At 42.6% G+C, this 21,380-nt stretch overlaps 2 protein-coding genes across 5 annotated transcripts; both read right to left on the bottom strand.

Annotated features, from left to right (window-relative positions):
• Positions 1–220: 220 nt before the first annotated feature.
• On the bottom strand, positions 221–5,713 carry LOC310911489 (caspase-8-like). The gene is made up of 7 exons (XM_083865065.1): positions 5,347–5,713; positions 5,030–5,135; positions 3,788–3,923; positions 3,584–3,699; positions 2,930–3,068; positions 1,904–2,405; positions 221–1,622 (listed from the first exon to the last, which is right to left on the bottom strand). Exons 1-7 carry the CDS (start codon positions 5,652–5,654, stop codon positions 1,487–1,489), a joined length of 1,443 nt encoding a protein of 480 aa, XP_083721191.1. The 5' UTR covers positions 5,655–5,713; the 3' UTR covers positions 221–1,486.
• Positions 5,714–6,234: 521 nt separating this feature from the next.
• On the bottom strand, positions 6,235–19,949 carry LOC310911490 (caspase-8-like). Of its 4 annotated transcripts, XM_083865068.1 has the most exons (9): positions 19,710–19,949; positions 15,852–16,181; positions 15,539–15,644; positions 14,384–14,522; positions 12,858–12,940; positions 12,088–12,199; positions 10,563–11,052; positions 9,685–9,828; positions 6,235–7,622 (listed from the first exon to the last, which is right to left on the bottom strand). In XM_083865068.1, exons 2-8 carry the CDS (start codon positions 16,160–16,162, stop codon positions 9,696–9,698), a joined length of 1,374 nt encoding a protein of 457 aa, XP_083721194.1. In that variant the 5' UTR covers positions 16,163–16,181; positions 19,710–19,949; the 3' UTR covers positions 6,235–7,622; positions 9,685–9,695. The 4 variants fall into 4 exon arrangements, with proteins under 4 accessions (XP_083721194.1, XP_083721193.1, XP_083721192.1 ...); XM_083865067.1 differs by lacking the exon at positions 6,235–7,622 and having other exon boundaries at positions 8,966–9,828; positions 19,555–19,948; XM_083865066.1 differs by lacking the exon at positions 6,235–7,622 and having other exon boundaries at positions 8,966–9,828; positions 19,710–19,946.
• Positions 19,950–21,380: the final 1,431 nt, after the last annotated feature.

The following is a 21,380-nucleotide window of genomic DNA, read 5'->3' as shown; positions in this document are numbered from 1 at the left end:
GGTGGCTTTAGAAGCCAATAAATTGATTTAGACAGTATTTAAGTGTTGAGCCTCACTTTAAATGAATCTGTTCATATTTTCTAGTACCTTGGGGGATTTTGTGCATGGGTGATGCTTTGGGGTTTTCTCCTCCGCTCTTTTACAGCAACTAGTGTGTTCTTCTATTGTAATAAGTTAGCCAAGACTCCATTTTCTTAATGTGGGAAAAGCCAATTCTTTATTCAAATAACTTATTTTATACATTTTTCACAGACCTCATGCACACCACCTCTTGGCTGGTAGTTTTCTTACCACTTCATTTTTTGGTCAGAAGGTGATTTGTGTGTATGTGATAAGATTTGGGTTGATTACATTTTTCCTTTATGGGTTCTCATGGAACAGATTTAATTGTTTACACAGATGCACTTATTTTTCAACCCAAGGATTGGTGGTTGTGTTAACAAACCTTTCATACCAAGATTGTTTTCACACAGGAACTTGCAAATTGCTTAACTACACTTAGAAAAGAGGACAGGCTAGCTATTAATTAAATAAAGCAGGCCTGATTTTATGAGGCTTTTCTTTTATAATTCTTCTACCTGTCACATTCCTCTACATCAGTGTTAGCACTGCAGCACTGGCTAACAGCACTATGGTTTTTTTTCATCTCAGGAGCTGATGTTATGTGAGCCCTTTAGATTTGTGACAAATGGGGGTAGACATTAAGCAGTTCTGGGTACTGCCTCACCACGTGAGGCAATATAAAATGTTTTAAGGAGCTGGGTACTTACCTAGTGGCTTTTCCTGTGCTTAGAACTAAGACTCAAATACAGCAAGGTAAGTGAACATAGGATAACTGGACATTTTCAACCATGAAGCTGTACCAGAGCAACTGATTTTCACTGTTGACTACTCTATGTAGAGGATACTGTGAAATTCAGGTCACAGACAGAGCCTGCCGAATATGCCAGATGACAAATGCCAAACTTTATCTTGACATGAACCAAAGATGAATGTACTACTAAGAATGAATGATTCTAAGTGATGGGGACAAATAACAAAACACACTGATTATGTCCTATAAAATTTACAGCACTCCTCCCTTTATTTTGCAAAGGTTAGGCACAAAGTACACATGTCTTTATAATGGTTGTCTTCCAGAAGTTGCCTTGTAAAGATACCTTATGAAAGCAATATCAATGTGGTACAACTGATAAGAGAACACCAAGTGTATCTTAGCCAGAAAACCACAGAGAGATCAGCTAAATAAATCAAAGATAAATCAAAGACCATCTTTGATTTTGTCAAGTATAAAGTGTTAAAACAAATTAATCTATTAATACAAATTTCTGAAGGTTTTTTCTCTTCAGTTGTATTTTCAATTAAAAACATCTGCTCTTCTGCTAAGAGCAGGCACTGAAAGTCTGTTGCATTTGACTGTATTCTGAGCTGAAACCAGCTAATTCCAGGCTGCAGCAGCTCTCTCTGCCATGCAGTTCCCTCCCATTTAGTTGACAGGAAAGATAAGCCTCTTCCTCAGTGTGAAACTGGGCTGTGGCATCTGCTTCTTTGCTCCCCACTCACAATTTTTTTTGCTCACTTCTTGATTTACTGCTGTCAGGATGGTGAGAACATCTTCCCCTCTGCAAAGACATGAGTACGGTTTGTATTAGGCAGTTAACACCAGCAAAATAACATTCTCACTATCTTGATATACACCAGTGCTAACAGTTCCTGGTTTAAATAGGCTTCAGAGCAGTTCCCTAAGTTGCTTTGAACCGTTTGCTGCTCTGTCCTACATCGTTTTCACTCTGAGTGAGCAATCCCACTGCATATCATCTACCTCTGCATCTAAATCAAATTCCTGTCATCCAAAAGGAAAATTCAGGTGTTGCCAAAAATAAGCTTATGGAAACATAGATACCGAGGACAGCTGTACTCCAAGTGCTGGCACAGTGCCTGTATGTACCAGGTTCCCTCCCTGGTACTTCTGTAGGAGACATAATCCTGCAGGGTGGCCATGCCCAGAAGGAAGTCTGGCTCTGCAGGGATGCAGTCGAGCTGAAACCTTGCATCTCGCTCTACAGAAGAATCTTGCTCTCCAGAATCTGTTTCAATGGTCACACCTTTATGGAAAGCATCACCTTGGCAGGCCTGAATAAAAAAAACTTTCGGCTTTCCAGCAAGTGAACTGCAATTCTGTGCCGTGAAAGCAGTGGTCAGTTCCCGGATAGGTACTTCCTGCCCATCAACACCATATATAATGCCTTTTTTCCCATGAGACAGGATACAGCACACAAAACAGTCCTTGTCCTCATGGTCTTTACTCTGGAAGCTCTTCACAGTCTCACGGATTCCCTCTGCAGTGAGGTCTCTATATTCTTCTACTCTAAAATGAAGCTTGCTAAAGACATTCCTCAGAGCCGCTGGAAAGCAAAGAGAAGGGAAATTGGAGACATTTCATTATATGAAAATTGGACTCTGCAACTGCAAATTGCATTTCTAGACATAACTGGTCATCTGCTACATTACTACATCCATACAGTTACATTCCTGGTCTGAAAATACTCTAGTAGTCTAATCACTGATCATACATCTACTGAGTTCCCTTAACTGTCATGAAAAGGTTTCCTTGCTTATTTCTGCATATTTTAGAATTAGTATGCATAGGGCTGATGCAAAGCTAGCCTAGCTTGTAAGGTGCAGGCTCAGGATGCTGCTTAAGGTTGCAATAACCTCACTAAAACTGCAAAATGCAAGTGAACTGTCTAGTGTCAGGCACTAAAAACTTGATGAGTTGATTAGGACTTGTCAGCACAGTAAACAGCCAACTGAGCCGCTATAACAAAAGTAACTCTAGAAAGGGAAGGCTGAAATTCAAACCTTTAGAAAGTGAAACAAGGTTTCTATTTTTAAAGATTCTCAAATTCATCTTTAACATTCACTGTACCTGCATCCACATCTGTCCCATCCCGATCCTTCATGTGTTTGTGTTCCAGCACTCCTTCCCTAGCTTTTGCAAAATTGTGATTATTCATGATCAGGCACACTCCACAGGGTCGGCTGGTCATTTTGTAAGCTTCAAGCAACTGAAAAGACAAGACTCCTGGTGAAACTCGTGCACTCTCCTCCAAGTGCTGCTTAGCTGCTGGGAGTGGCAGGGTACAGAGCCAGCTGGCCTCCTCTGCGGGCAGCTCTCCTCAACAGCTCTGCTACCAGGGCCTGGCACAGCCCTGCCCCACTGCCTTTGGCAGTCTGTGCAGGACAGGACCCTGCTGCACAACCAGAGTCAGGCTCAGCCCACACGGGTGCTCTGTTCACTCACATCTCTGTACCAAGCCAACTGCCTAATTCCTGCTATGGTGAACTCGGCCTACCTTGCTACCCTTGCTGGTGTTTCTGAAGTACAGCACTGCAGCAGCTGTGCCTGGGACATAACTTCAGAATAAAGGATGCAGAGTTGTGCATACTTATTCTGAAATAAAAAGTTTTCTTTTTCTAGACAGTGTTTTAAACAGTTCCTCTTAGAACAACTGTTCACTTCATGGATGGGTGAGCTCTTGAAGACAAAATGATGACGTGTCTAAGAAATAAACTAACTTACCTGGGAAGAGTCATTAAAACTGCCAGGAGGATCAGGTGCTACAGATGACACCAAATGTCCCTCAGGGCGTCCTGTGTTGACCCTTTCTTCCTCTGTGATGAGCATCTCTTCTTGGCCTGCAAAGCATTCATGATTAGTCCTGTACAATACCTCTACATCACTTCAAGAATAACTATGGGGGAAGAGGCTGTTTTGTTGTTTTACCAAAGCGGTTTAATCCATCTTCAATTCTGTTCCACAGGCTGATGTTAATTTTTTCACAGAGACTCTTCAGCATACTTAGGTTGTTTTTCCCCAGAAGGCCCCTCTTCTCCATCTCAGTGAGAATGTCAAGCATTGTCTGGGTAATCAGAAAGGCAGTTTGCTCTTAGGGCATCTCCATGCTGCCACCAGGAGCAAAGCTTGCAGCACGCACACCTAAGGTTTAATGTAGTGACTGCACATGCGACCCACAGAGTCAATCCAGCTGACTGGGAGCTCAGGGGAGACCTCAGCTGAGACAGTTAATCCCAGTCTAACAAAACCTACAAGGTACTGCATTTAAGTACCAACACCTTCTCAAAACACACTCATTTCCTTTCTGTAACTCAGAAGTGCCAAGATCTAAAGATCCAACCCAGGATATCTAACAGTGGTCATGCAGGAACAGTATTTTTAATGATAGCTTTCATTCAGTGGCTATCCTGGACTCAACTGAAACAGAAAAATCACTGCAGTGACCATCTTAAGCACTGGCAAAAAGGGTGTAGAGATTGCTCTGAAGCAAAAGGGGACCACAAGGGACAGAACTCATCAGTGAATGGCAGAGCAGAGTGGTCACCCCAGGAATTAACTAGAACAGCTCTCACAGTCTCCCCTCTAACAAAAGGAAAATCCTCAAAACTTTTATAAGACAGAACAAAGTACCAAGTTGGAACTGCAGGCTGAGATGGCATAAAAGCACTGGATCTCCTGCAAGGCTACTTGTAAATTTGAACTCATTTGGCTTAGCCTTGAGAAGAATCTGCTGCTTAGATCCGTATTTTCTACATTTAGAAAGAAAATTAAAAAATACAATATCCACAGTGGATCACTTTCTGTATTTGATGACTTAGAAAGAAGAAAAAGAAGAAGAAAAAAACCAGTCTGTTAGGCAAGATAAGTAAATGTGCTCATCAGTTTTTTGTTGATTAAAGCCACTGAGTGCCCTGAGTCCTGTGTGGTGCTTGGTGATGGCCTCAGTGCCTGGCACTCCTGGCACAGCTGGCTGTGACACTGCTGCAAAAGCTGTGCCCGACTACAGCACAGACAAGTCCCATATGCACCCAGGGGAACTCTTTTCCTTGTGGTGTTTTTACCGTAAGAGTGACACCATAAACAAGAGTGATGCTCATTCCCCCATGAGCAATATAATAGGCTCTATGAATTATAGTAATAATTTTTAAAACGTGTTAAAGAGATACTTACAGTCTCACGGGTTAGCTTGCTATTTGGTAATTCTTTGTCCAAAAGTGACTTGAAATACGACAGGTCAAGTTCAGTGACATCTTCATAGAGCTGAAAGAGCAAGTACCTAGAGAAAGAAGGGGAGGGCGTTGTTTGATCGCGTTTCCTGCTCCTCTTGTCTGCTGTTCCCCCAGCACATATTCCCCCATCTTTCCGCTTTAGATGGAGGATCCAAGTCCCAGGAGCGCCTGAAGCCGAACCCTTCAGCCTGGTGTTGAGAGGAGTGCTGTCCCGGACAGCAGGAGCCCGGCCCAGCCCAGCCCGGCGCCCTCACCCACCTGAGGCGCGGCAGCCGCGCCCCGCCCGGCGCCTGCAGCTCCCGCTGCACCTGCTCCCGGCTGGAGCCCAGGTGGGAAACCAGGAGGTCCATCCGCCCGATGTAGTAGAGCAGCTCCCTGAGGAAGGCCGGGTTCCCCGCCTCCAGCACGCCCTTCTCCTGCAGCGCTTCGAACAAGTCGTGCGGGCTCCGGACGGCTTCCAGCCTCCCCCAGGGGACGTGGTCCCGGCTGAGGAACTTGAGCGCCGCCAGCTCGGCCTCGTCCAGCTCGTGGCTGACCGCCAGCAGCCGGGCCCGGGGCAGCTCCATGGCCCTGCGGCCCGGCCGGGGGGGACGGCGCTTCCCTCTGGATCGAAACTTCCGGAGCGGGGCCTGGGGAACGCCCCGCCTCGGGCCGGGCCTGGCGCCTTTCCTCCTGGCGCTGAGCCCACCCTTGAGCCAACGGAGCCTGCTAGTGCCGGTGCGAGGGTCTCCCTCTGCCCGGCCTTTTCCTGCAGTCGCCTCTCGCTGGTTCCCAGGCACTCACAAACCACTGCGGTTTTCATACAAGGAGAAGGAAGCTTGTATACCACCACTGATTTTCGCGTTCCTGCTTGCGAGCCTCCCGGGCTGCTGTCGGGAGAGGCAGCGCGCCCCCTGCAGGCGTTGGGCCCCAGCCGTGGAGAGCAGCTGCTCCCCCGCTGTCCCCGCCCGCTCGGGCAGTGCTGCGGCAGGAGCAGACACTGGGCCCTGGGCCCTGCGCCGCCGCCGCTTCCCTCCTGCTGCAGCACCACGAATAGATGGCATTTCACAACAGGAGGGGAGAGATTTTACCAACTGCAGTTTCATCCTTCTGAAAACGAACTTTAACACCTTAATGCTCGCGTTGAGCCAGAGAGCAACGCTCAGCACATCCATCCTGTCCTATAAAGAACCAGTGTTCTTGCTAAGCACTGATTTGAAACCAGCTTCCCAAAAGTCCAGTAAAAAAACACTTTAACAATAAATTAAACAGAAATCTGTACATTGTTATCCTAGAAGTGCCTTATCAATGTTCAAAACCCTGTGTGAGATATTTGGTTACTACATGCATGGCAAGTTGGGTCAAAGATGGAAGGAATCCAGAAAGTGAGGCACTTTTCAACAGGCCATAAGCTGACATCTCCTCAAGACATGTTAGAACAAGATCTTCCTATCTTTTGTATGGATCCATCTTTGCACTCACATACCTGGACAAATCACAAAGGCCTAAGCACAAAGTGGCTACAGGAACAAAACTAATGTAAGAAGACTTAGGCCAAGCTCGGGAGATGTGTCCAGGATAACATTCCACCCAGCTAGGAATGTAAGGTTGGCATCCACAAGAGCTGGCCACGCTTGGGGCCTGGGGAGTTCCAGTGGCTGACAGTAAGAGAACAGAGTGACAAGTAAAGGCACACTTACAGAGAGGACACACACAAATTAGTATCTGGGAATTCCCAAAGATCTCACTTGTATATTTTATCACATTGCAAATAAGTTATTGCAGATTAAACATGCCATTCTCTGTTCATAATTTGAAGTATCTCTAGTTGAAACAGACTTCAATAATTTCTGAGAATGTGCCCATGTTATTTAGGGGTTAGAATAAAAAGGCTGAACACTCAACACCTCCGGAGAAAAATGTAGCACTGGACTCCCTGCTGTACAGCTTAATCTCCTTAATGGTGTGTATTTTGTTTCCACCTCTCACTGGTCTTCAGATTTCCTGCAGATCTTAGAGATCACAGAGATAACCAGCAGTTCAATCAATCCAAACTCATCAGCACCTGAATTTGCAGCACTTTGAGAATTGAAGGAACCCTTACACAGGTGGTGGGAACACTCAGGTGGTGGGGATCTCACCACAGCCCGTGCAGTGGGAGAAGCTGGCAACCAGCTGAACACAGGCTGAATCCTCACATGTGCCCCAGCCTGTCCCAAGTGCAGCACATTTTCAAGTCATCCCCAAACCATTTGGATGGAAAGACAGACTTCCCACAGGAGGTGGTCATAAAGAGCTCTCTAGGAAATTGCTGTTAAACTGAAATAATAAGTAGCAAAATGGGAATGACTGGGCAAAGACTCATGTCCCTGGACAGCAATATTTCTTCTTCTTCAGCTAACAGTCTTCCTCAACTCTTTTAAGTGTTTTCCTTTTCAAATAGCACCACTCTGTTCTTGCCTGCTTTCAGTTTAAGTCTGCATAACTTCAACTCACCAACTCTTCTTTCCTACCAGACTTCTGGCTCCACTTTCTGGTGGCAATGCTTCTGCTGTCTGAAAACAAAACAGAATTAAGTGCCAGGCTTTTGGCTGGATTTGGCCTCCCAGCCATGAGCTAGGAGGAAAAAAAAAGGAAAAAACCAAAAAAAAAAACCCCAACAAAATAAAAAATAGTAAAAAACAAAGCTGAGGGCCTTCGGAGAGACAAAGAGATTGCCCCTCACCATTCTCTAGCTTGTGCTACAGAGAACAAAATAGTCAGGAAATTGCAGAACCAACTTCCTTCTTACCACTCAGCTCTGTGGGAGGTACACAAATCTCTGCAAAAACCTACCAGCCACACTTTGCTCAGAACTGCAAAACTCAAAGTGTGTTTTCTCCTTCCCTGATTGCTGTATAACCTACAAATAAATTCACAGTATGGCTGTTTTCTGCAGTTCTTTGTAGGATTTTGATGGGGTTTTCTCTGCCTCCTAGTAGGTCGTCATCCACAAGTGAGAATGGTAAACTATGGTGATGGTAGAACAAGATACCAAATCAATTTAAATCACAGGGTGTGACTGATCAGCACCCTCTATAGTATCTATAGTACCCCCCTCCAGTGGAGGACAGCTCACAGGAGAAGGACAAAAACCACACCATCTCAGGAAAGAACAGATAATAAAGAAAGTCCAATTTACCTCAACACCAGGGAGATTGGAGGGTGACCTTAGTTTTTAGAGAAGACATTTGCACCTGTGAATCATCAGGTACCCCAAGACAATTAACAAGGAATAATGTCTTCCTGAGCAAGACCACCATGGAGGGTGTGGATATGTGGCTCACCCCAGCCCAACATAGAAGTATAAAACCTGGACAACTGATAAAACATTTAAACTTTAAAAAGAGCAATGGGCTTGAGCTGGCTTCCACCATGTTCCACCATGGCTGGGGATGTCCAGGGTCATGACAGACAGCACACCTATGTAGCTGTCTTACCCTACCAAATCAAAATCCTGTGTAGCCCCAAAGATACCAAATAATTAAATTTGATCTCCAATTCCTCCTCATGTAGAATAGCTGAAAGAACTTGGTCTGAGTGTATTGAACTCTGACACAGAAATATGAGAAACAGAAATGCTATACATTTACAACTTCACTTCTGGAGCAGCTGCCACCTTCCAGTAAGTTTCTCACAGAGGAAGCCGTTACTGAATGGCCCTACTGGCATCAGCTGCCATTATCTTGACAGTCCTGCATTTATTCTTTTCAGCCATCTCTCCAGCTGCTGCCCCTTGGGTGGCTGCCAACAAACACTCCAACAAGAGCAAAATGACACCTACTGGGGTAAAAGTGTTTGCCATGCTGACTGTCCCTCAGAAAGCTCATCCAAGAGAGGAACACACCACAAACCGAGGTGATATAAAACTGGAGGTAATTTATTTTAACAGAAACATGATTACAGAGCTCCCTTCCAGTATTCCACAGTCATTCAAGACACACTGTGCCCTGAGAGCTCTGAGAAATAATGAAGTAAGAACCTTTATTATTGAAAAACTCATACAGTTGTGCTTATTCAAGTAAATGACTGGCATAAACCAAAGCAAATATTTAGAAGAAAGGAACCAAACAAACATAATCATGGGGGTTTGGTCCTTCTGGAGCAGGATGTTACTTTCCATGAACAATTATAGCTTCCAAAGACAGACAATGATTCGCCTCTGGGTAAAGCAGTTACAACCTTACACATGCTGCCTGGGAAGGCATCCAGCATTCTGAAACTGTTCAAGTTTTTCAGATTTTAAGGATTTAAAATAACTCAGACACAAATGGGACTTCATTGACATTTCCAATAACTTCTACAATAATGCTTGAAAGTTCTTTCTCACTTGAAACCCAGACTGAACATACTCCACTGCTTCTGCAGGACAAAAAGCCCAGTCATCTGTAGTTTTCCACAGCCTTAACCGACCGCTACAGATCCAGGTGTTGGAAGACTGATTCAATATGGAAGTTTAGGTCCTATGCCTCCTTAAAGGGCTGGGGCTACTACACAGATCCAGATGATTTCTCATGTAAATTCTCTTCCCTGTCAAAGCCCACTCAAGATGTCATTCTTAACCGAGTGTATTCTTACTTGTCTGCTTTTCATTGTGGAACCTCAAAGATCAATTGCTTCAGTAGGGTTGATGTTATCTTTGGCATCTGCTTAGATCCTTCTAATTCTCTTCTTGCCACTTCATTGTTCACTTCTGTCAGGATGGCTGTGAGATCCATGCGCCTTGAACAACAATGAAGAGAAGTTACATTGAAACACATGGTACTTGCGGCTCGGCCAAGGTGGTGATGTGTGTTTGCCCCAATAAAGTGGTATCCCCAGGAAGGCTGGTATCTTCCTCACCCTATTGCCACTGAAATTGCACATTCCATTGAATAACCACACAATTCAGTGTGTTTTAGGGAAATAAAAGCAACCTCCATGTAGCAGTGCTTTGGTTACAGCCAGAAGAGGTCACCAAGATGAAACAAACCTATACATTGTCCATGGCTTCTTCCGGACACCATGAGAAAATGAAATCTGAAGGGAAATTCTATTTTGTAAATGAAGTTTATGAGGGGATGGGTGGGAGGCAACAATGAAAATCATGCCTACAGAACACTGGAGGGTTTTGTCTGTGTAATGACTCAACAAAGTCACTTCTAATCAGGTGTCACTGGAAGAAAAATAATTTATCAGTAAAAAAAAAATTAAAAAACATATTACACTTGTTTGTGTGTAATGTTGCAGCATTACAACCCTGGTTTTGTCACAGGAAAACCAGGAGAAGTCACTTATACTTTGGCTCATCTGTAGAAGACTAACAGTGCCCAATTTCAAAATAAATATGTTCTCCACTGTCCTGCATGTGAAAAGCATTAATTGCACAAATGCAAACCACTGTGTTTCAGCACAGCACACTTTAGTATGCACATCTGCAATACTCCAAATGTACAAGAATTAGAGGTAGTACTTACAGTGGGCAAAGCAACTCCATCTTCTTACAGAGGGACTGAATGTAAACACTGCCAGTCTTAGTACTGCGGAAGGACAAACAGTCCTCCACCGTAGCCATGCCAATCAGGATATCAGCCTTGTCAGGAATGGAAGTCAAAGGACTGGCATCCACCTCAAGATGTCCAGTAGAGTCTGCTTCTACTGTAACAGATGGATGATGTCCAGAGCCTTGGCAAGCCTGGATGAAAAACACCTTGGGTTTCCCAGCAAGAGAAGGACAATTAGTTCCAGTGAAGCAGGAGACTAAATCTTCAATATTTATGCACTCATCATCAACACCTTTTATTTTGTCTTTTTCCCCATGGGAGAAAATGAAACACACAAAACAGTCCATATTTCTGTGGTCTTTTTTGCTGTATTCTTTAACTGTGTCATACATTGTTTTTCCTTCTAGATTCATGTACTCAATTGTTTCAAACTGAAGCCATGTAAAGACTTTCTTCACAGCCTCTGGGGACAAAATAATCAAAAGGAACTTGTTAAACATACACAGTGACAAAGAAGATGCTGAAACATCATTGTCTGTGTGGTAGATCAGATATTAGCAAAAGTGTTCAGATCCCACCAGTAAAATCACCTGACTGGCTCTTAGCCTGCCAAATTCTATTATAAAAACCCAAATGCCTAATTTGCCTAATTTCTTTTTTTTTTAAAATACAACAGGGTTAAATATCATGCTATCTAAAACAAAATCAGGTTTCAGATTCTATGTTGTATGTGTACAAATTAGTGAAGTTTACTGTGTTAAAGCTAGTTTTAACTATGCATTGCAATGCAATGCAATGTTATGCATTGCATTGCCTAAGAACAACACTTGGCAAGTTAAAGAAGTGTCACCTCTTTGGAGTAAGAAATTCTGCCACACTTAAATGAAGTAGGTCTCTCGTTCTGTGAGAATGGTTGATGCAGCAAGAAGGAAGTCAGAGTAACCTGCTCACAAATGTCATGAAGACTTCTCAGGAAATGGTGGCCTAATTGTTGGGGGGCAGAGAGAAAGTAGCTGGGAAGAAAGCAGCCTGTAAATGGGCTGGATGGAATTAAAATATCTGTTATATGTCCTTTCAGGAATCTGATTTTACTTTTTTACTCTTGTTTATCTTAAAAGTGACTTGCATGAAGACAGGCTTTAAGGAAAGTTACAGATCATTTGTTTGAGCATTGAAGAGAATTTTTCTGTGATAGCTAAGAACTAAAAAACAATCAAAAATTGGAAAAGTGAAATAATAATCACTTTTTCCACTAGTCGTAGATATAACCAATTAAGACAATGCCTTTTTCCTAGAACAAAAAGTAGATCCTTCTTTAAGCAATCAGCTAAATGTTGGAAGTGGCATATTTCCAATTGGTCTAGTGACTCCCTCCAGTCTCTGGAGGCCAGGGAGTACCATGGACATGATTCGTCCTCATAGCAAAGATTAGATAATTGCTTTGGAGAATTATCAGAGAAAAAAACCAAATCAGTAATTGGGTTCAAAAAGTACTTACCTCCATCTTGCAATGTTCCCTCTCTATTGTAACTTGGATTTTTAAAAATGTAGTTGTTAAGAATTAAACAGTAACCATGGGGGATATTTTTCATCTTGTATGTTTTCCCATGCTGCAGAAACAAAACAAAACAAACAACAACAACAACAAAAAAAAAAACAGTTGGAAAGCAGAGCCAAGCATTCAAAAAGAAATACATTATCTAGAGATTGCTGGTCCATCATTATCTAAGTACAAAAAAAATAAAATCACAAAGGCTGAGAAAGGAAAATTCTAAGGATACAATTTAGCTGCAGATGAGAAGAATCTGCATTGTCTCCCTCTCTCTCTTCTGTCAGGATATGATTTTGACATGGGAGAAAGGATCCAGAAACACAAATTTGCATGTGCACAGGAAAAGTTCCTGCACCCCACCATTTCCTCTGAGGGTTCTTGTGATTCCAGTGAGGCAGTAGGTTCTGCTATTCCCTTCACATCTGTGCAGGAGTATCTTGGCCAGGACTTTAATGTCCCAGTCTCCATTAGGATTGGTTTTCTTCACTCAACTGTTCCTTCATTTCTTGCTTAAAAGGTTGCTGACAACCAGGTCCCCATGAAGAAGGTTTGGTCTTGTTTGGAAAATAGAATTTGTTAGGAGTTCTTCCAAGGCCTACATATAAAGCCAGAACCCCTCCATCTTGGCTGTTCCACCTGCTTATTGTTATGAATTTATGCTCCCTCTCCCAGGAGATGGGTAAATACTTTAAAGGTCATCTTGAGGTATTTCTCACCGGTTTTGCTGCCCCCTCCCCTGCTCCTTGTTCCTCTGGATGCACAGACACAGGATAGCGGACTTCTTCCCTAGAGTAATTTTCTAAGAAGGAGAAGATAAACAAAACATTTTAGAATTAAAAGGATAAATCTCCCACTGTGCATATTTCAACACTCAAAAAGCAGAACAAGGAGTGAGGTGGAGGGGGTTTTCACACCAGTGAGACACCGGCATTTTGTAGAGCTGGGCCAAGCATGCCTCCAGTTTCACAGACCACCTGTTATTATAGAAGGCATGCAGGGCTGTGCTCCACTGCTTCTCTGATCCTCTGCTCTGCTACTGGTAGCAAGATACAGATAATAAAAGGTTGAGTGTCAGTAATCATCTCAGGCAAGCCATTCACCAGCATCTCCACTGTGGGATATATAAGTGAAAGAGGAGACCCATTTTTGTGCAATAGTATAAAATGCTGGTCCATTTACTTCTGAGGCTACTCTCTCTTCTCCAGAGAACTTGACTGTGTGAGTGGATGCAAGGATGCAAAATACCAGCATAATGAAAGATCTCCTCAGAGCACTTATTTGAATACAACTTTCTGAAAAAAGTGAAGAAATCATCAAATCATGACTCTAACCAAGGAAACAAAATCACCGTACTCATTTTACAAGTTACAAAAATGTGTTTAAATGAAATTCAATTGTCAGGGCAGCAAGCTCTACACTACATGTTTTTTTTCCTACTTATCAAGAGGACAAAATAATAACAATACTACTAGAAAGCCATTCCCCTGACACAGGACTTGCTTGCACTAGCCTCCCTTGGCAATTATCTTCTGCTCTTTTAGAGACACCAGCAGAGGACAGCAAAGACATTCAGAGAAAACTATTTGGCAGCTCTGCAGGGTACTGCATGGACTGTTTAAATGTATCTGAGGAAACTCAGGTCTGAGTCATTCAGGAGGCTGTTATTGACTGAGACATCCTGTTTCCCAAAGGAACACCCAGCTGTGGTGCCAGAAAGCACCACCTTAGCTGCAACAGCCCGGATATACTGAAGTCCTTGAAATTTCCTATGTGATTACAGAAAGGTACACTTTAGCCAAGGGACAGGTTCTCAGGGCTGTTCCTTTGACAAAGAGCAAAGGGCTTGGCTAACAGAAGATAGTGCTAACAGTCTCCCAACACAAGTTTCCCCAAGTCAGCTGTCACTTCCTGTCTCTTACAGTGACTTGGAAGTTATGCTGGTCCAAAACCAGCACCGTGCTTTTTCCTGAACAGATAATTTGCATTTAAGGCAAAGAGAAGGCAGAAGAAGACCATTTACAAGGCACAGAACATACTGAAAGGATAGATACAAGAATCCATGATGGGATAATGAAGTAGCAGGAAACTTCAAAAATCAGAGTTCTTCAGAGCTGTTCTGCCTGTCCTAGGATACCATAAGGTCTCTCTGTTATCACTGAACTTCTAAGCTGCCAAGGATGAAGCCATAAAACCCACAAAAGACCCCAGCTCTGTTCTTAAACAACAGATTAAATAAATATACCTTTTTTTTTGTCTTCATAGGCATCAATTTTTTTCTTTAAGTCAGGTCTAACTTTCTGGAATAGCTCTTTCAGCATTCTCAGGTTATCTTCTTTAATTATCTCCTTTATTTCCATTTCCAGAAAGATCTGCAACATTGACTGGTAAAACAAAAACACATAACCCAGACTCATCCAATGACCTTTGATAACTGCAGTATCTGGCACCTCTGCAATAGGACAGAAGACAACATCCTCATTCCCAGAGACTGACCAGCTAAAGACCTATTATTTTTTCCTCCAAAACTCATTAAAGCGAGGCTCAAGATGCAATGCAAATGAATAAACACATCATCTTGAAGGTCAAAGCAGGACAATTAGAAATTGCCTATTTAACTAGGCTATCCTGCTTTGTTTCAGCAGTACAAAGCACTGATGAGGATAACATAACATCCTGTTGTGCCTTTGTGTTCTGGCTAAGTCCTGTAACTATGCCATTTTGCATTTTCTATTACAGAAAAGCTGTTCAGCACTCATTTTGTTTATTAAAGCTCAATTGTCCTCCAAGGTGGAGGTAAACCTGCTAATTTTCCTCTACATGCCACAATATAAATAGGACTTTTAAGGAAGGTTCTTAATAATACCAAGCACTTCTATAACACAGCTCATTACAAATATTAAACTATTCTCACCCAACCTTTTAATACTTTTGGGGGGAAGTTAACAATATGTTGTTAATCCAAATTACAATAAAGAAGAAAATTTACCCATTGACACACAAAAATTTGTGGTTGAACTCACATTAGAACTCGATTTTCTGTGTCCAAAACATTGTTTTTCCTTTAGCAAACATCACTCTTCTTAGGTATAGCATATGTCTTACAAAGACATTTGTCTTATAAATGCCAAGCAAAGATTAAAGGAAGAGCATGATGGATTTTGCAAGAAGACAAGATTAGGGGGTCAGGTGGTGGAAAGAAAATGGAATCAAGAGAGCAAAAAAGGCAAGGATAAAATGCAAAAAATAAGGATCCATTCTTTCACACAACAGCTATTAGCTAACATCACAGTTCTTTCAAACCAGGTTTTCATGAGAGCAGACTGCTTTCTCTTTCCTCCCTTCTTGCAAGAACTAGAGGACTCTGAACTAGCAAAAAACTCAAGACCACTTTTCATACAGCATTTTCCTGGAGTTTGTTCTTTGGTAAGAGTTTTTTGAGCAGGAACTTCACACTTGTGACGTCTTCTGCACTCAAATCCTCTGCAATTCCATACAGCAGTTGCCTGACAACAAAGAATAGAGAGACCCTGAAGAAAACTATAAGAAGTAAACACCACAATTAAACATTTGAACTGCAAAATGTAAAACTCACAATGGCAGGGACTGATGTGTAATAAATACAGTTGTGCTGGGGTATTCACGAGACAACAGTGCAGACAGAAAAGAGCTGTGCCCCTGCAGTGCTGCACTCTGCGCGCTGCCGTGTTTACCTGTAAGCCGACACCTGTGCCCTGCCCGGCACCCGCAGCTCCCTCTCCATCTCCTCCCGGCTGGAGCCCAGCGGGGCCGTCAGGAGGTCGATCCGACTGATCCGGTAGAGCAGCTCCTTCAGGAAGGACAGGTTCCCCACTCCGATCATGTCTTTCTCCTGCAGCACTTCAAAGAAGGCCTTGGGCTCCTGGATGGTTTCCAGCCTTCTCCTGGGGACATGCTCCAGGCTGAGGAATTTAAGAGCTGCCAGTTCTTCTGTAACCAAAGCCTCAGAAACTTCAAAAAGCAGCTTGAGGAAGTCTGTACTCATTTCACATCAGGATTTGGATCTAAACACAAACCACAGTTGATTGCATTTGTCAGTAAGACTAGTACAACAACATGATTTATATAACAGGTATCACATCATGTAGAATAGCCCATAATAAATACATGCAATCAGAAGTATTTCAATAGAGAGAGGCTGTCTTGCTACTGTAGCTTTGATGCTTAGCTCTTTCAGTTCTCTGGACTTAAAAAGAATATTAAAACCTCTGTACTATGCGTCATTAGCAGAGAAAGTCACTCCATTCTCAGCTCTCAACTAATTTGTAATAGGAAAAGTAAATACAGATCGTGTCAACCCTTTTTAAAAGGCTAGAAGAATTCTTATCAAACTGTCTCTGTTTCACTGAGCATGGAATACCACCTCCTTTCTCCTCCACTTTCTCCATCGGTTTTAGAAATATTAAATTTGGCTTATAGATTGAACTTTTGAGCACAAGGGGAAGTTAGAAAATACCAAGCCTTCCAGCTATCTCCCCCTGACACTTAAGGGACCTGCCTCCACTGATGTGACAATCCATGGGCATGTCAGTGTTTGTTATAAATTCTTGTCTAGCCTGAGCAGAGACACCAGACACATGTCAGGAGCTCTCATTGTTTGATTGTAGCATCCTCTGAACTGCAGCAACCAGCCCAATATTTAAACTCAAAAGGTACTGGCTGACATTGCCCTTAGATTTATACAATACACTTCCACAAGAGCAGAGGCTAACAAGCCCTTAATTTTGCACAGTACACTTCACTACTCCCACAACAAACTCCTCAAAAGGTGCTGGCTCACGAACCACAAAAACTTCCACAAGCTCCTCGCTCCCACAATAAACTTCCAAATGGAATAGCTGTGCAAGCCAAGAAAGAGAAGAAAGCAAAGAATATCCCCAGTCCTTAGATCCTGTGTTGGTGCTGCCACATGGATAGTCTGGAGATGGAGAGAGAACAGAGAGGGCATCAACGGGGGAAGGGGCGTGTCGTGGTTTAGTGTAGTTTGTTTTTTACTTAAGGAAAAAACCCACGAGCGAAGAAAGTGATTCCCTGTAAGGACCTTGGCAGCTTCCCTCGGACCTGACAGAACCAATCAGCTGGCTAGTTTTGAATATTGACACCCTGTTAAACCACTTAAGAGAGCTCAGTCCGCCTCTGTGAAATCCCATTTAAAGACGAACAAGCCCCAAGAAACTCGCATTGGCAAACCAAAACCACGACAGACCATGTGCTCAATCCATGTCCTGCTTAGTTAGCCTGGTTGCATGCCCCTTATCTCAATTAGATTGTGCTTTTCGTTCACATGTGCACAGCCAGCCTTTCCCCAGGAAGTGAGCTGGGCTGGGGCAGAGCAGGAGTTGGCTCAGGGCTGCCCCACTGCCTCAGGAGCTCTCCCCTGATCACAGCTCTCCTGCAGCAATGCTCACAATGTTTGAGACAAATCAGCCGACAGCTGGCTCTTACAGGACCTGTCTCCACTTCCTCCTGGTAGGGGACCCATTTGCCACTTTACTTTCTCTGCCCTAGGTGTAAGACACCTGGGAACCTCTGAAGAGAGATTATATAAATGCATTCAGAAGAGGTCTCTTGTCTTATACTGAGGCACTGGCAGTGGCAGACAGAAAAGTTGACAATGCCAAAAGAGAACTTCCTACTCCTACACTACTGGAATGCTGCAATCCGTTTTACGCACTGCTACTGCAAAGCTTTCAATAACAACACTCCAAAGTAGCCCAGCTGACTAATTAGTACTAATAATTAGCAGACAAATGTATTCTGCTCTCCTCCAAGGACCACTCTACAGCCACGGAGCTTTTTGTGGCATGCCCTGGGTCAGCATTGTGTGGGTTAGCAAGAGTGAACGTACAACTGAATCTTAAACCTTTGCATTTCAAGTAAACTGATAAAACAGTGAAGCATGTTGTGACACAGCACAACAGAACACAATTTGTGTTCTGCCCCAAAATACTATTTTCTTAAATCCACTCAAACTAAACTTTTAAACAGGCAAGAATCTATATCATTCAGCCCATATAAACCAGTATCTGCATATGCTTAACCTCACAATTCAGTGATTACCTGACTTTATATTTCTATAACCACACAGGAAAGAATAATATATTTTTGGTAGTTAGTTATGAAGTTGTCTTCTTTCTCACATAAATCATGCCTTTCATTTAAGATACAAGAGATATTGCTTATAAAAGCAAATCTTTCTTGTAAAGGGAATTTTCATTTTATTTCTCACAGGCTGTAAGTTTCAAACTCATCAAATTATTGCAGTTAGAAGAGATGTGCCACCTATACGTTACATTTAAGCCTGTCTGTAATTACAGGGAGCACAATTAAAGCAATATTTAACTGCCACTGTCTTTTTCTCCCAGTTTGCTAACTTAAAGACACAACTGATACAAGTAAAATTAACATTCATATTAATAATAGTAGTAATTTTAAATCACTTACATGGGAGGACAACTCTGAAGACAGGGAGTCAGCCAGTCTCTAAAGCTCCAGGAAAAGTCTGTCTTTTTTATGATACGCTATTGTCACATGAGTTCCAAGAAATATGTTACAATGGAATAAAATGCTCATAAAGCAGGTGATCCCTACTTCAGCCACTTCACACTTCCATTTTCAGAGAACTATTATAGAAGTTGTGAAAAAGATGGGGTAAACAAGCCGTGAAGTAATCAGGTTTTGCTTTTGATTTACGGCAACTAAGCAGCATACCTAGTGCTTTCTAGCATAGAGCACAGCTCGGCACTTTTGCTCTCATACACAAATCCTAATTAAAAGACAGAGAGATGGCTGAATCTACATATTTTCATTTAAAACATCTCAGTCCCACTGTCCTGCTGTGGGATCTGGATCTGATCTGTCATGAGTTACTCCCTTTCTCCAAAGTCCCTCTCTGACTCACCTCCGTTTATTTTTAACAGGAAGACATTTTTTAAATTAAGAAAAAAAGCCAGTTATTAGCACGGAATTCAGTAGCAGTATTCAGTAAATGCAGGGAAATCAACAAGTAAGCATTCTTCTGAAATTATTTATGTAATATACTTCCCCATTTAGAGGAGAATTTGAACATAATTAACTTCTTACATCTTTGCTGTTTTTAAAGTAAAAAACTCAGCCTTCAATGAAAAGGTCCCCAGCATGCAAGTTGCCGGAATCTTCCACGAAACAGGAAATAAAACAACACTCAGTATGGCTGCCAGACTCTCAGCAGACCTCAAGGTAGCATTACGAAGAGAATTAGGAGCTCGGAAATTTGTTAAATTTTTGCAATGAAAACAGTAATTCATTTGTTAATAGATTTCAACCTATCTATCTTTACAAACTCGGGGTACAAATTCCTTCAAAAAGGCACACTCTAGTATCAACAGATCAGCAAACCTTGTTTGAACAGGCAGGAATTGCACCGTCATCCAAAGGCTGGGAACAGCATAGAGGAACACAAGTATTCTTTCATCTTCAGGTCAAAATGTTTGTCTCCATGTCATTCCAAGTCTAAGAACCTGTTTTCCTCCATCCATTCTTCTGTGTCTTACCTGAACCAAGACTTCGGTTCCAGTCTGAAGTGCCACCGTGCTGTGATATGCACTGTGACAAATGGATAATGGCTTCTCCTCTCAATCGAAGGACCACCCCTTTTGGCACTGTTAAGTTTCACTTTTGATTTCTTTTTCTCTCACCCTTCCTGGAAATGTTACTGTTCTTTTGTTGAACTAGTCTTCCTCATTTCCCTCAGCCCCCCTGTACTCTGGTTTCCTCCAGAACTGTCTCAGTGACCCAGTCTTTTCCTTGTACAGCCTGCCAAAAATTCATCTCCCTACGGAAGGCGATCTTGAAGAAGAACTGCTGCACCTCCTGCTTGCTCAGCAACTGTAGGGACTGTCGCCTGCACTGGCACAAGGCAGGATACACAGCTCCTGCACAAAAATGACACGGAGGGACAGGATACCAGAAATTTTGATTACTTTAGGATCACAATCTTGCTAAAATAGCAACTTTCCCAGAAGACTTTTTACATTAGTTCCACTTAAATCTGTGTCTATACAGGGGCTGCACAAGACACAATTGTATCCTTTCTTAATTCTGTAGGTGGAGAGTGCACACGTGCATGGGGTTTGTATGCTATCAGTAAGCCTCAACAGCAACAAACCACATTTGTTTGTTTGTTTGTTTGTTTGTGAGTAGCTGCTTTCTGGCACAGCTCTGTGTCATTGGAGTTACAGGAAAGGTGTACAGTGTGGACAGGAAGGAGTGATAAATATCTAAGTTGTACAAAACTGACCCACTCTCCCCAAGTTTCAAACTTCCATCTCGCAGTACCCTCCAGGAGATCACACAGAAATGCCCAACTGGCTGAATGGCAGCTGCAGTTCCAATTGCAGCCTGCCCTGCCTTTGGGCTGGTGCTGACAAATACCACTGCATGCAGCCAGTATTACCCTGTGCAGCCACATAAACACAGCTATCAACACACACAAGTGAAATACCCACAAGTAGTCCAAATCAGGGTAGCGTAAACTTTGTGTAAACAAACTTCTTCTGAGCAAGGGAGACTTTGCCAGTGTTTCACACTTCACAAGTGTGGATCTCCCCCCCCCATGGAACTCAAGGCTCAGTAAGCTCAGACTCTTCTGACTGCCTTTATCTACCTGATTTCACTGGAAATTACCCAGGCAGAAGTCTCTACAGAGAAAGCAAGAGAGCTGGATGGCATTCCCTATCTACCAAACTAAAAATGAAAACAAGATCCCAAAGAACAGTCAGTGGTTACTCCATACTGATAAAAAATTGTTTCCTAAACATATGAAAAATTAGTTCATCAAGTCTGAACAGTAACTGCAAGCCAGAAACATCACAATTCAATCCCAATGTTCTATATTCCAGTAAAGGATTAAACATTTTTCTTATCTGTGGCATGAATGGGACTTCAGGTGTGGTAGCTGTGCTAACTCAGAAGACTTAAAATGTAATGGGTCACACAAGTACCACTTCATTATCATAAAGGGACCATCATGTTTTGGAAAACTGGCTGCATTTCAATGCTCTGTGTAATGCAAAACTCCCCTCCTAAAAACAGTCCAAGCTAGAAATAGTGCCCAATAGCACTAGACAGTACTCTTTCCTATCTTCAGCTTAAGGTATTGCTAATCATACATAACAATGAGTATTTTGATAAAGTTTCACTTCAGCTTAAACCCTGAAGCAGTT

The sequence above is a fragment of the Zosterops lateralis genome (assembly GCF_965231275.1).
Source record: "Zosterops lateralis genome assembly, chromosome: 7".
Classification (NCBI taxonomy): Eukaryota; Metazoa; Chordata; class Aves; order Passeriformes; family Zosteropidae; genus Zosterops; species Zosterops lateralis.
The sequence above is the reverse complement of the archived record's forward strand: the minus strand, read 5'-3'. Positions and strand labels throughout refer to the sequence as shown.